General features: G+C 44.0%; 1 protein-coding gene across 1 annotated transcript in view; it reads left to right on the top strand.

The window, feature by feature from the left end:
* The window catches only part of CACNA1S (calcium voltage-gated channel subunit alpha1 S), a 1,485,309-nt gene that overhangs the window by 526,538 nt on the left and 942,672 nt on the right, over positions 1 to 16,099 (top strand). The window contains exon 14 of the mRNA XM_073685020.1: positions 14,837 to 14,957. Coding sequence (XP_073541121.1) covers positions 14,837 to 14,957 — 121 coding nt within the window. The remainder of the gene's footprint in view (positions 1 to 14,836; positions 14,958 to 16,099) is intronic.

The following is a 16,099-nucleotide window of genomic DNA, read 5'->3' as shown; positions in this document are numbered from 1 at the left end:
GCTTCTGAATGGGAACTGAAGGAAGTGGTGTTCCAGCAATTAATTCGCAGATGGGGTCAGCCACACCTAGACCTTTTTGCATCCACAACAAATGCAAAGACGACATCTTTCTTCTCTCTCGACCCAGGAGATCATCCTCTGGCAGTGGACGCACTCTCACAATATTGGGGAGAGTTGCCTTCCCACCTGCTCCTCTAATTCCGAGAATGCTGCGGAAAATTCAGGAAGATCGGGCGACAGTCATAGCAATTGTCCCGTTCTGGCCAAAGAGAAGTTGGTTCTCCCTTCTTCGTCATCTAGCGTTGGAAGACCCAATCATTTTACCATTTCAGGAAGATCTTCTGACGCAAGGTCCACTGTTGCATCAGAATCTTCAACAGCTCCAGCTCTCAGCTTGGCTTCTGAAGGGGAGAGATCCTGAAGAACAAGGGCTTATCCGCCAGAGTGATCCAGACTATGCAGGCTAGTATAAAACCTGTAACCCAGGCCATATATACAAAAGTCTGGAAGACATTTTGTCATTTCCACAGGACAGTAGACTACCTCTCAGCCAGACATCCCTGCGATCCTGGATTTCTTGCAGGCAGGATTTGACAAAGGTCTTAGACCAAGTACCTTGAAGGTGAAGATTGCGGCACTAGGTGCTTTCTTCGACACATCATTGTCCTCGCATCCCTGGATAATCAGGTTTGTCAAGGCAATACAGAGACTTAGGCCTACACAGAGAATTTCTTCCCCTCCGTTGGATCTAAATCTTGTCCTGAGAGTCCTTTGAAAACCTGCCTTCAGCCCGGTTCATAAATTAGAAAAAAAGAACTTAACTCTGAAAACAGTCTTCTTGGTGGCAATCACCACGGCTAAATGGTTAGGTGAAATCCAGGCTCTATTGTTTGTCGAGCCATGTATGCAGATTCGGGATGATTGCATTCTCAAACTGGATCCAAGTTTCTCCCCGAAGGTAGTGTCATCGATGACTTTAAACCAAGAAGTGGTTCTTCCATCATCCTAGGAATCAGACGGAGGAAGAGTTCCACCAGCTTGATGTCCACAGAGCAGTGTTGGCCTATTTGGAAGCCACTCGGAACTGGAGATTAGACTCTAATCTTTTCATACAGTTTGGGGGAAAAAATAGAGGCAGGAAGACTTCAAAACCATCCTTAGCTAGATGGGTCACATCCATGATTAATCTAACATATCTTTCAGAAGGACAGCCTCCCCCTGAAATTATCAAAGCCCATTCCACCAGAGCAATTTCCACCTCATGGGCAACTAGAGCAGGGGCTACCATTGAACAAATATGTACCGCAGCCTTATGGTCAGGACATACTACTTTCTTCAAACACTACAAGCTAGATGTTCTCTCACAGCAGAGATCTGCGTTTGGTAGGAAAGTACTTCAGGCAGTTATCCTACCCTAAGCTATGAGTTCTTGGGCATACTCCTATGGTGCTGTCATGGGGATGTACTGGAAAACCGGAATTAGTCTTACCGGTAATGATGTTTCCAGGAGTCCACATGACAGCACCCTTATTTCCCTCCCTATATTGCTACTGTATGTGACTCTAACATATGTCTAAGCAGTCTAAAATAAAATTTTGTTGTACCCAGCCAATGTGGTTCTTGGAAAATCATTGAGGAGGTTGGGGGTGCGAGGGCTTTTAACCTCTTGTGCTTCCTATCCCTACACAGGATATGGGATTACTCCTCCTATGGTGCTGTCATGGGGACTCCTGGAAACATCATTACCGGCAAGACTAATTCCGGTTTTTCATTTTTACAGATCCACATTGTAAAATTTTGTGAAGCACCTGTGGGTTCAAGGTGCTCACCACATGTCTAAATAAATTCCTTGAGGGGTCTAGTTTCCAAAATGGGGTCACTTGTGGGGGTTATCCATTGTTTAGGAACATCAGGGGCTTTCCAAACACGATATGACACCTGCAGACAATTACATCTTGGAGTAACAGTCTGAGATTCAAAATGTCACTCCTTCCTTTCTGAGCCCTGCCGTGCGTCCAAACAATATTTTTTAATTTTGGGTTATCTGTGTGCAAATTGCACAACAAATTTTGGAGTCCATTTTCTCCTGTTACCCCTTTGAATATACAATATTTGGGCTAAAAAAATATGTCTGTGGGAAAAATGGGATTTTTTTTATTTTCACGGCTCCACGTTATAAACTTCTGTGAAGCACTTGGGGTTCAAGGTGCTCACCACATATCTGGATAAGGTCCCTGAGGGGTCTAGTTTCCAAAATGGTGTCACTTTTGGGGGATTTCCACTGTTTAGGCTCTCCAAACGTGACATGGCATCCGCTAATTATTCAAGCTAATTTTACATTCAAAAAGTCAAATGGCGCTCCTTCCCTTCTGAGCCACGCCGTGCACCCAAACAGTGGTTTTCCCCCACATATGGGGTATCTGCATGCTCAGGAAAAATTTCACAAAAATTTTCGGGTCCACTTTTTCCTGTTATCCTTGTGAAAATGAAAAATTTGGGTCTAAAGTAACATTTTTGTGAAAAAAGTTAAATGTTTATTTTTTTTCCTTCCACATTGCTTCAGTTCCTGTGAAGTACCTGAAGGGTTAAGACACTTCTTGAATGTGGTTTTGAGCACCATGATGGATGCAGTTTTTAGAATGGTGTCACTTTTGGATGTTTTCCGTCATATTGACCCCTCAAAGTCACTTCAAATATGAATTTGTCTGTAAAAAAAAATGGTTTTGTAAATATTGTTGTAAAAATGAGAAATCGCTGGCCAACTTTTAACCCTTCTAACTTCCTAACAAAAAAATGATGTTTCAAAAATTGACCTAATGTAATGTAAACATGTGGGAAATGTTATTTATGAACTATTTTGTGTGACATAACTCTCTGCTTTAACAGCATAAAAATTAAAAGTTTGAAAATTGCAAAATTTTAACAATTTTCACCAAATTTCAGATTTTTTCACAAATAAATGCAAGTCATACCGTAGAATTTTTAGCACTATTATGAAGTATAATATGTCATGAAAAAAAATTCTCCGAATCAGTGGGATCTGTTGAAGTGTTCCAGAGTTATTACCTCATAAAGTGACACTGGTCAGAATTGTAAAAATTGGCGTGGTCATTAACATGCAAACAGCCTTTGGGGGTAAAGGGGTTAAATAATTAAATTGCTTTTTATTGCATGAAATAAGTATTTGATCACCTATCAACCAGCAAGAATTCTGATTCTCGCAGACCTCTACACTAGTGATGAGCGAGCACTAAAATGCTCGAGTGCTTGTTGCTCGGGTCGAGCAAATCGTAATGCTCAGGTTCTCGACCCGAGTAGTGAGCCAAAAGTGAATGGGAAACTCGAGCATTTTTCTGGTGGCCTCCCTGGAGGTCTGGAGGGGGCCTAAAAATTGGTAAAATCAATGGAAACAGTTCTCAAATGACATGGGAACAGCATGGGGAAGATCCCTGGAAGCATCTCTGCATCCCAGGTAACTGCCTAAAACCGTGGTCATCAGACGTGATCCTGTATTACTGTGGTAATAATACAGACATTTTTTGCAACATGACAAATATTAAACTCCATTTAAAATGGGCAAGGCGAAATGGTGAAGGTGCACGCTGAGGCCGAGACTGTGGGCAAGATGAAACTGTGCCTGCTGAGGGAACACAACAAGCATCCACATAATGTCGACCTAGCTTCCTGTCCCAATTTCTAGGGGGCCAAGGAATTCTACTAATGGAAAGGTTGATGGTGGAATAGCAGATAATGCTTCCAGTCAGTTTGCAACCACCACCACCCTGTCGTCCGCATGGTGCAGTCTCAGTAGCTGTGAGTCTGGACCACATATTCCTCACCCTGATACTCCTTCTTCCCACCATGCCGAGTGATCCCACACTCTAAAGAACTGTTCACATTTCCATCTAGAGATTCTGTCCTCTCACTCTGTCTGCTTCAAGCGGTTCAAGAGGAGATCTCATGTAGCGATGCCCAAATATTTGAGCAGTCACAGTCACATGAAGGTGACGGTGGGAAAGTGCAATTACTGTCACAAGAGGTGAATGATGATGAGACACAATTGCCAGCAAGTCAGGAGGAGGACCAGGGTGCAGAAGTGGAAGACGAGATGGTGAGCGATGAAGTCACAGACTCAACCTGGCAAGGTGACATGCATAGTGAGGACAGCAGTGTGGAAGCAGAGGGAGGCGTAGCACCACAACAGGCAGGAACAAGCAGTAGGGGTGGCCACAGACACAATGTGGAAAACTGTCCCCAAAACTCCAATACGAAGTAAGTTGCCAGTTCAACTGTTAGATCTTCCCGAGTCTGGCTCTTTTTTAAAAACTGTCCAGATAACCCTAAAAATGCCATTTGCAACATCTGCCATACCAGCATCAGCAGGGGCAGCAAAACTACCAGTCTGACCACCACCTGTCATGTGCTCAGGCACATGACAGCAAAACACCCGACTATTTGGGCCGAACGCAATGGTCCAGAAACAGTGTCCTCAGTTGATTGTTCCACTGTTGTGCGTGAACGCAAAACCCCTGTCCATGGCACAGGTGAAGATGCCTCCCACGCTGCACCTGTGTTGGGAAGGTGTTCGTTTTCTTATAAGCTTCATTGCACCGTCTGTAAATGTAGCGCCCCGAGGGTTCGGCCGCTACTGGGGTATTGCACCTCAAACCAGAGGTGTGATATTCCACTCCCGGGTAAGGATGGAGTGTGGACCAGGGCTCGGTAGGCTGCATGCATCACACACACCCCATTTCCGGGGGACAGCTCAACGGTGCTCCCATTAGACAGTAATGTAGGCACGACAGAATCTGTCCCTGGCTGGAGTGGGGAGGGTTGAGGAAAACCCAGTGATGTAGGAGCAGGAGGGGACGGTTTCTGGGCATAGGTAGGAGCCCATTGGTTGCAAGTCACCTGGGCTCATACACTAGAGGGAGGTATATAAGGTGGACACGATCTTAGTTCTAGTCAGTTCAGAGAAGAAGTCAGTGGAGTGAGAGAAGGAGTTCAGCCGGAGAGGGCTGACAGGGAGCTGTGGCTCAGTCTGGGCCCAGCTCCACGAGGCAGGCCTGGAGTGAAGGCCAGAGCCAGAGGAGAGGAACGGAAACAGAAAGGAACAGAAAGGAAAGTGAGAAGGAACAGAACACAGAACACCAAGAGAGGCCCAGAGACATGAAGGCTGAAGGAACCCTAAGGACCCAGGAAATTGCGGGTTGACCGGTTGGCAAAGCAGGGTACCGGATCCCAAGTTGGTAGAGGCGACTAATCCTTAACCAAGAACCGGAGGTCGTGATCATATCTTGGTGCGACCCCTCGCTACACCTACTAGAAAGGCACACCACATAGGGTCAGGGAGGTGAGCACGAAGCCCTCCCAAGAGAAGGCCCGCGGGAGCTGGACAGACATAGTGTCACTGGTGGGGTACGGCCAGAGAAAGGAATAGAAGGGAGACCTGTGCCACACTCTGGAATTGCCTGGGGGTTGACCGAGCCCCCGCACCTGGTGGACGCAGCACGGCTTGGGCAGTCATTGTCGGCGGAGTGACTTGGAATATAAAGAACTGTGAGTAAAGAACTTAAACTGCAACCCCACGTATCTGTGCTTCATCGCCGCACCAGCACTACTAGTGCTGGGACGCCCGTGCACCATCACCCCCACCATCCACTCTTACTGCCCTGGGGCTTCACTCTTCCCGTGGCGAGTCACACTACCTCGGCTGCATACACCATCAGCCCCAGCGGTCTACCTTGCAGCGGCGGTCCACACTGACCGCAATCCACGGGTGGCGTAGTCGGACAATTAACTTAAAACCCTATAAAGACTGCCACTGGTTTGACCACCCTGAGCCACGGGACCGGGTCGCCGCCACGGAGACTACAACCCCCCCCCCAGAGACCTGGTTCCGGGTAACCCACACGCGTGCGCAAACGCGGCCCAGGGGGCGAGTCATAAACAAACTCTTTCTTTGCTTTGCAAAAAGCTCTATTTTTGTTCCATCTATCCACAGAACATTTTCCCAGGATAGTAGGTTTGTCAAGGTACTCTTTGGCAAAGATTAATCGTTCCTTTTTATGTCTTTTCTTCAACAATAGTTTATTCCTTGGCCTTCGCCCATAAAGCTCTGCTTGGTTTAGTGTGCAGTATATGGTACTTGTTGAAATCATGACCCCAGACTGTTCCAGGTTGGCCTTCAGGTGTTTGGATGTTTGATGTGGTGTTTTTTCCACCATTCACACCAACCTTCGAAGACATTTCTTGTCAATTTTCCTCTTTCTCTCAAGTCCAGGGACGTTCTTGATGGTTCCATGCTTGGCAAACTTCATAATAACATTGCGCACTGTTGAAACTGGGATACCAACGTCTTTGGAGATGGCCTTATACCCTCTGGAAGTCTTGTGTTTGCTAATAGCAGTTCTGATGTCCTGAGCCAGCTCCTATGTCTTCACCACTGTGACAAAGGAACAGGACATAACATGTGGCTTTTTTAAAACAAGGAAGTCATTGTTCATTGGCTAATTCATGTCACATGAGCACCCACAATTAATCACAAGTGAATCTGTTTTGTGATTTACCTCAGGTCAAAGTGTGTTTCCATACTAAATTAACGTAAAGGGTGCCAATGCCAGTAAGCTTTATGTTTTTCTATTTTTCCCTTCCATTGTTTTTTGTTTTAAATCATTGTTTATCATTTGCTCTTCTGTATTTAACTCTAGTGCTCTATAGAAAAAAACTGTTTCACTTGATAAATTTTTTTCAGGAGATATTCCACATTATGTGCTTGAACTTCATGAGTGCCAATAACAATGAGCAAGACTGTATGCTTAAGTGACAAACCGCACACCGCTACAGAGTTGTTGAAAGCTGTAACAGAGCAGGCAGATCAGTGGCTCTCACTGCTGAACCTACAGCCAGGCATAGTCGTGTGTGACAATGTCCAGAACCTGACAACACTATTAGTACAAACACAATATTAGTGTTCATATGCCCACCATACTAGTAATACTCCTATAATTATGACATACGAACTATGGTAACATAAAACGTAGCATTTATTGTAAGAATCGATAAAAATCACATAAAATGTCTCGAAAGGGAAAAGAATCACATAGCAGAAAAGGTCAGACTAGGGGATACAGGCAAAAAATAATAATAGTCAGTAAAACATCCCAAAAATACCATGTACGTTTCTTGACTTCTGACAAAATATTGTTAGAAAAAATACACAACCATCTAGCACATCAGTTGTAGTGAATCTTGGGTATTACGGAAAGTAGATAACAAGAGAGTATATATATAAAGTGCTTAGTGCATAGACCCCTCTCTCAACTCTACTCCATAAGTAACACAAAAGCTGTATCTGTCATGAATTTAGTGTTTATGATTGCCTGCAGACGTGTCATGGATTGCACAGGTAAAAATAAGTGCCGCAGATGATAATGGTATATACAGAAATGAAATGGAGATGTATAGTAATAGGTATAGCTCACCCCTGAGTGCTGACCGGATCCGACGCGCGTTTCGCCTCTGGCTTTGACATCCTCATCAAAGCCAGAAGCGAAACGCGCATCGGCCTACGTGCTCAACCTAGTGGTTCAGCGGTTTCTCAAAAACTACCCGGATCTGCCTGAGCTGCTTGTGAAAGTACACCACTTGTGTCCCCATTCCAGAAAGTCAGCTACAGCTTCCATCGCCCTCACCATGCTTTAGCAGCATTTGCAACTTCCAGCTCACAGACTAGTGTGCGATGTCACCACACATTGGAATTCAACGTTGCATATGTTGGGAAGGATTTGTGATCAGCAGAGGGCAGCTTCAACACGTCCGTCAATATTCAGGTCAGCCTCCACACATAAGAGCTGATTGGGCATGGATGTCTGACATCTGTGCCATCCTCCAAAACTTTGAAGACTCCACCAAGATGGTGAACAGCGATGATACAATAATTAGCGTCACCATCCCGCTTCTCTGTCTACTGAAACGTTTGCTTCTCACAATTAGCCCCTTCGCAACCCTGGGATTTTCCGGTTTTGCATTTTCGTTTTTTGCTCCCCTTGTTCCAAGAGCCATAGCGTTTTTATTTTTTGGTCAATATGGCCATGTGAGGGCTTATGTTTTGCAGGATGAGTTTTACTTTTGAACAACATTACTGGTTTTAGAATATCATGTACGGGAAAACAGGAAAAAAATTCCAAGTGCGGTGAAATTGCAAAAAAAGGGCAATACCACAGATGTTTTTTTTTATTTTTTTTTACCACGTTCACTGAATGTTAAAACTGACCTGCCATTATTATTCTCCAGGTCATTATAAGTTCGCAGACACCAAAGATGTATAGGTTCTTTTTTATTTAAGTGGTGAAAAAAAATTCCACAGTTTGCTAAAAAAAAAATAGCGCCACTTTCCAAGACCCATAGCATCTCCATTTTTCGTGATCTGGGGCTGGGTGAGGGCTTATTTTTTGCGCGCCGGGCTGACGTTTTTATTGATAACATTTTGGGGTAGATCCGATGTTTTGATCGCCCGTTATTGCATTTTATTGCAATGTTGCGGCGATCAAAAAACGGAATTCTGGCGTTCAGAATTTTTTTCTCGTTACGCCATTTACCGATCAGATTAATTCTTTTTTTATATTGATCGGGCCATTCTGAACGCGGCGATACCAAATATGTGTATGCGGGTTTTTTATTTTTATTTTATTTTGAATGGGGCGAAAGGGGGGTGATTTAAACTTTTATATTTTTTAAAATGTTTTAATATTTTTAAAACATTTTTTTACACTTTTTGCTTGCTTCAATAGTCTCCATAGGAGACTAGAAGCAGCAATTACCTGTAGCCTCTGCTACATAGAGATGATGAACAGATCACCTCTATGTAGCATTTAATGCTCCTGTGCTATGAGCGCCGACCACTAGGTGGCGCTCAAAGCAATCTTTTCATGACAACCACTGGGGTCTGCTGGAGACCCAGAGTTGTCATGCCCACGCATCGGTGACCTGCAATCACATGGGCGGGGTCACCGATGGGCGTGGTAATTGACGCGCTTCAGCCGCGGCGATGTTAAATACCGCTGTCAGAGATTGACAGCGGCATTTAACATGTTAACAGCCGCGGGTGGATCGCGATTACACCCGCGGCTGTTGCAGGCACATGTCAGCTGTAACAATCAGCTGACATGTGCCTGGTTCAGTGTGGGCTCAGCGTCGGAGCCCGTGTTGAACAGGGGGTGACAGCCTGGTGTGTACTATTAAGTACCAGGCTGTAAAGGGGTTAAAGAGGAGTCACTATGAAATGGAGCAAAGAACTATACAGGGTGATGCTACACAGCCCAGCCTCATCTCATCTCAACGCTGATTGGGTGTTAATGAGGAGGAGGAGAAGTAACAGAAACTGGTTTCCTTTGATACAGACGGTACTACCCACACAACATTAATCCCGTCTGTTCAGTGTGGATGGCCTGAGGAGAGGGAGAATGAGAAGGAGGACCAGGAGGAGGAGAGCATAGACAGTCATCCTCTTGAACAGAACAGGGAAGCCTTGGCTCTTGGCAGTCTAGCACGCATGGCTAAGATTATGTTCCGCTGCCTCTCCCGTGATCCTCGCATTGTACGCATTTTGGCCCACACTAATTACTGTTTAGTCAGACTTCTAGACCCATGCTACAAGGAGAACTTTCTATCTCTCCTTCCCGTGGTGGAGAGGTCTAATAAAATGTTGCAGTACTAGAAGGCCCTTGTTGAAGAATTTTTTAAAAAAATTCACCACTGACAATGCTGGCTCCAGAGGTCACAGTTACTTGGACAGCCAAGGAGAACAGGCGAGGGAGACACAAACCAGATGCAGAGGCAGGGGACACTCTCAAAGGTCAAGGACAGTTTTCTCAGACCTTCCCAGCACCCAAGTCCTGATGCGCGGGGTACTCTGACAAGGAGGGAAAAGTTTTGGAAGATGCTGAAGGAGCACCTTGGCGACCATACCAGCATCCTTCGTGATTCTTCTGTGCCTTACAACTATTGGGTATACAAGCTGAACACATCACATGAGCTGTCTCTCTACGCCTTGGAAGGCCTGGTCTGCCCTGCCGGTAATGTTTTGTCACAGCGGGTTTTTATTGCCACCGGCATTATAACTGATAGGTGCATCTGCCTGTCAACTGAAAATGCTGGCAGGCTGACTCCTATTAAAATGAACAAGGGCTGGATGGGGCCAGACTTCTCAACATCACCGGATGATAGCAGCGGAACATATAGTGAAATCCATTGTTTTTTTTAGGGTGTCTATTCCCATGCACACCTTCACACTCAGACATAGGTACACGCTTCAGAATTTCTTCAATTTTGTCGCCCTCCTCCTTCTCTTTGTCCTTATACTCCACCAGCATATCACCAGGGTGACCATCATGCAATGTCCACATAATTTTTTTAAGGGTGTTTATGATGCCGGTAGGAACTATTTTTAGAGGCCTAACTCTAACTTTATACATAATATATATGTAGACCCCCAGGAGTAAATGTGTTTCAGCCCATGCACTTAGGGCATGGGCATTACTAGTCTAGAATACCCACTCCTTAATAATGGAAAATACATTTTTAACTGAGGCCCTCCACTTGGTCTCTTTCAATTGGCATTGGAGTGCGTCCTAATTTTTGCCAGCTCTTGAACTTGCTGCATACGCAATAACAGTATAGAAAACCCACTTTTATGTTATATGTTGCAGTATGGCCCTTGTTGGAGAATTAGTATGAAAATTCCAATAAGACAACTCTGGCGGCAGAGGTCACAGTTTCTTGAACAACCAAAGAGTACAGGCGAGGGAGAAACAAACCTGATGCAGAAGAGGCAGGGGAACGCTGTCAAAGGTCTGGGAAAGTTTTCTCAGACTCTCCCAGTGGCCAGGCCCTGATGCGTGGGTTACTCTGACAAGGAGGAAAATGTTTTGGAAGATGGGGAAAGAGTACCTTGGCGACCGTACCAGCATTCACCTTGATTCCTCTGTGTTTTACAACTATTGGATATCCAAGCTGCACACGTGCATGAACTGTCTCTCTACACCTTGAAGGTCCTGGCCACTAGCGTTTTTGTCAGAGATGGTTTTTAGTGCCGCTGAGGGTATTATAACATATACGCAATAACCGTATAGGAAACCCACTCCTTAATAATGGGAAGGCAAATTCAAATCGATTCTATATTCTACAATATTAACTCTTATCTGAAATTCGTTTACGTAGGCGCTATAGCAGTAGAGATAGCGTATTACAGGCATCTAGTCAGGAATTATTGCCTTATACTCCATGTTGCAAAAAAGAAAAAAAAATCTATTCTATTCCCTATTGATACTGCTGTTAGCAGCATTTACAATAGGGACAGGTGCTAGGTGTATCATCAGCTGGAGATGAGTGTTCATTCTTGTCGCATACCTTTCTTCCACAGTCTATAACGTGATTGTTTTTTTTCCATTCATTCATTGACCGATTCATAATTTTTACAATGATCTGTACTCAGAAATTAATCAAGGTTGACAGAAATTTATCATAGTTGACAAATTAATCAAAGTTGGCAGACATTTTTCAAATTTGACAGAAATTAATGAAAGTTAAGTTGATTTAATGTGTCCATTCGCAGTTTCTCTGCAGCTTCTGAATGTAAGATTTAGTGGTGGGAGACTTGAAGCTACTGGAGCTGGAATTACCACTACAGAACTCTCCAATGCTTTATTTCCATACATTTCTGGGTGCTTCTTGAAGCATGTTTGGGGTCATTGTCCTGCTGGAAGACCCATAACCTAGGATGCAAACCCAGCTTTATGACACTGGGCACTACATTGCGACCCAAAATCTTTGGGAATCTTCACATTTCATGATGCCTTGCACACAGTCAAGGCACCCTGTGCCAGAGGCGGCAAAACAACCCTTAAATATCTTTGAACCTCTACCATTTTTGACTGTAAGTACTGTGTTCTTTCATTTGTCGGCCTTATTCCATTTACAGTAAACAATTGAATGATGTCCTTTACCAAAAAGCTCTATCTTGGTCTCATCTCTCCGAAATTTTATGGTTTTAGGCAGTGGCCTTATAGTTTGGTATTGGACAGTGACCAAGTGTGAATAGGTTTGAAGTGAACAGCACACAACTGGCAGACTTTAAACGGCGTATAATGTTTGGCCACCCAAAAATGTCACAATAATTACCACAGTAATATTGGATCACATCTGACGACCACGGTTTTATGCAGTGGCCTTGTAGTATTTTATTGGACAACGACCAAGTGTGAATAGGTTTGGACAACACACAACTGGCAGACTTTAAATAGAGTATAAGATTTGGCACGCTCCAAAAATTGTCAAGATTATTACCGCAATAATATCGGATCACCTTAGATGGATAAGTTTCTCTGTTTCCACAACACAGCAATGCTATTAAAAACAAACAAATCTGGCTGTATGCTGCTAACAAGCAAATGGAGCAATAAAAATGGTGTATTATATGGCTTTTCAAGCAAATAATCAGGATTAAGAGCAAAAAGGATATTAGCCCTGATATCTAGGGCTATGGATATCTGAAACAGCAGCAGACAGTGCAATGGACCCTATTCTGCTCTATACACTCTCCAAAAACTATGCCGGCCTAACTCCTGCTATCACCAGGATTAATAATATGCATCTGCATTAGTCCTTAGAAGGACTGTTAGTTGAGATATATATTGCTCTGGAATACCTATTACCTAACTAAATAAACTACCAAGTCTCTCCCTAGCTCAGCAGCACCCTTTCCTACTCTGCCTGTCTGAAGTGTAGACTTTTACGAGCATAGGGTCACCGGGTCTGATATAGACGCGATGACGCTATGCGGCCAGTCAATCACTGTAATGTAATGCCACAACCAACATGACTGTGGCATTTCCCCGCATGTTTATTAGCTGTTAAAGCAATGCTAAGCATGTGGGGTGGGGACTCGAGCTCCCATATGAGCATCCCGGAAGTACTCGCCGAGCATCTCGAACAGAGTACCAAGCAGTAGCGAGCACACTTGCTCATCACTAACCAGGATTATTACTGCAGTAATATAGGATCACGTCTGATTATGGACAAGATTCTCTGCATCCACAATACAGCAATGCGAATAAAATGAAATCTGGCTGTATTCTGCTAACAAGCAAATGGAGCAGTAAAAATAGTGTATTATATTTCTTTTCAACAAAATAATCAGGATTAGGAGCAAAAAGATTATTAGCCCTTATATCTAGCGCTACGGATATGAGTAACAGCAGCAGAAAGAATGTGCAATGGACCTTATTCTGTTGTATACGCTCTTCACAAACTACCTGCCTAACTACTGCTATCACCAGGATTAATATGCATCAGAATTTGTCATTAGAAGGACTGTAAGTTTAGATTTCTAATAGTATGGAATACGTCACTTGAGTAAACGCTAATTCTCACCCTCACTCAGCAGCACCTCTCCCTACTCTGCTTGTCTGATGGGTAGACTGTGATGAGCATAGGGTTCTTAGTCTTATATAGAACCGATGACGCTATGCCGCCAGCCAATCACTGCAATGTCACAACACAACATGGCTGTGGCATTAAAGTGACTGTCAGGCAATGTCTGCATGTTAATTGGCTGCCTAAAAAGCGCCAAACAAGCGCTTGGGCGACTACAGAACAGTGGCGAGCATGCTCGCTCTTCACTACTCTGCACATATTACCTGTATTAATTGCACCTGTTTGAACTCGTTACCTATATAAAAGACATCTGTGGTGTCAATCAATCAATCACACTCCAAACTCTCCACCATGGCCAAGACCAAAGAGCTGTCTAAGGACACCAGGGAAAAAATTGTTGACCTACACAAGGCTGGGATGGGCTACAGGACAATAGGCAAACAGCTTGGTGAGAGGGCAACAACTGTGCTCCTCATAGTGCCCCACGTAATAATGCCACCACTGTGCCCCTTACATAGTAAAATGTCTCCTATGTGCCCTCACACTAGTATCAAACTCTTTAATGGTCCCCATAGTAGTCTCCACACTGTATAATGGCCCCCACACTGTACGTAGGCCCCTACACTGAATGATGGCCCAACAGTAGCCTTCAAGCTGTGTAGTGGCCCTCGCATTAGTTCTAACACTGCATAATGGCTCCTGCATTAGCTACCATGCTGTATTATAGCCCTCACATTTGCAGTCACACTCTACAATGGCCCTTGCATTAGCTCACATGCTCTACAATGGCCCCCGTATTAGCTTCCATGCTGTATAATGGCCCTCGCATTAGCTCCCACACTGTGTAATGACAAGAGTGTTAGCTCCCACATTGTATAATGACCCCTGCAATAGCTCCCACACTGTAATAATGGCCCTCGCATTAGCTCCCATGCTGTATAATGGGCTCCTCATTAGCGCCCATGCTATATAATGGCTCCCGCCACGATCGGGCAATTCGCACTGACAGTGGCCTGATCTGTTTAAAAGTTCAAGCAGTTGCCATAAATATCACTGTGCTGCAGATAGAGACAGCACATGTAGAGGCTGTTACCATTTTCAAGTTGACACCAAAATCTATAGACCTTTTTCTTTCATCAATACATAATCTCGTATTTCAGTGGTTCCAGAAGGGAATATTCTGTTTTCTATTTGTACAACAAAGTACTTACTGCAAGATGATAAACCAAAACGTACAGAAAAGAATTACATGTTAAAAAGATGTATGAGAAAAAGATTACTCAGATCATGGTACTTTTCAAAAACACATGTTGCAATATGCATGTCTAAAGTGTCCTATTAGCAGTTCTTTTTATTGGAAGGTACAATAAATGTAATTCTTTGGTTACTTTGGTTGTTACAGATTTTAACTGGAGAGGACTGGAATTCTGTGATGTATAATGGAATTATGGCATATGGTGGCCCATCTTTCCCAGGAATGTTCATCTGCATTTACTTTATCATCCTATTTGTTTGTGGAAATTGTATCCTTTTAAAAAGCCAAAGTATGTTTTGATATTGCTTCTGAACACAGGTATTAATTTTTGTTATTTATTGTATATATGTATAATTCTGCTTTTGAAATGTTTAAAATGCAACTCGAGTCTCCGACCCACATGTTTCGCACTTGTTAGGCAATAAACATGCAGGGATTGCCCGTCATACATGGTAATGTCGTAGCTATGTTGGATACTGGCATAACTGTGATTGGCCGGCCACATTGCATCATCGGGTCTTAAATAAGACCTGGTGATGTGATGCTCGGCATTTTCCTTGGGAAACTGTTCAGGGACAGTTATTATAGGAGGGAGAGCTTATTTTAGAGCAGGCATATAGGCGGGATTTAATATTGCTATTACAGTACTGGTATATCTATGCTGCACCATTGAAAGAGCAGTCCTTTTCAGGGCTACATACTGTCCTTTCTTTAGTAAAACCGCTGTTACCTGCATCCAGTGGAGGAATAGTTTTGGATTACAGTTCTAGCAGCAGGGTTTAATATTTCTATTGGAGTACATGTAAACCAATACTGCACCATTAAAAGGCATGCAGTAAGTGACTGGGAAGTGGATGTGCTGCTAATAGTGCAGGCAGAGGCTGAGGCCGTGGGCCAGGTTAAAGTGTGCCTGCTGCAGGTGCACAACAAACATGCTCATCCATGAGATCCAGCTTCCTGTCCCATTTTGCATGGGGGGGCACAGAACACCACTTTTGAAGCCAGAACAGTGCGAACAGGTGATCAGTTGGATGGCAGATAATGCTTCCAGTATGTTTCCAGCACCACCCTGTCTTCCACATGGTCAAGTCTCACTAGCCAAGAGTCTGAACCCCATAATCCTCACTCTGATCCTCCTTCCATCCACCATGTCGAATCCCAAGAGACAAGATATCCCACACTCGGACACTCCAAGTAGCTCTTTACATTTCCAGTTATTGAATTTGGCCCCTTGCCCTGCAAGTTTCAAGAGGCACCTGAGGAGATGGTGTGTAGTGATGCCCAAATATTTGAATAGTCACCTTCAGAAGAAGACAAAGGTATGGAATGGCAATTAGTGTCTCAAGAGGTGATGAGACACAGTTGCCAACAAGTGATGTTGTTAAGTCAACAAGTTAGGAGGGCCAGAGT

Source organism: Phyllobates terribilis, unplaced genomic scaffold (genome assembly GCF_046119375.1).
Source record: "Phyllobates terribilis strain yellow unplaced genomic scaffold, ASM4611937v1 Scaffold_1__5_contigs__length_1240528914, whole genome shotgun sequence".
NCBI classification, from domain to species: Eukaryota; Metazoa; Chordata; class Amphibia; order Anura; family Dendrobatidae; genus Phyllobates; species Phyllobates terribilis.
Note: the sequence above shows the minus strand (reverse complement) of the source record. Positions and strands in the feature narration are given on the sequence as shown.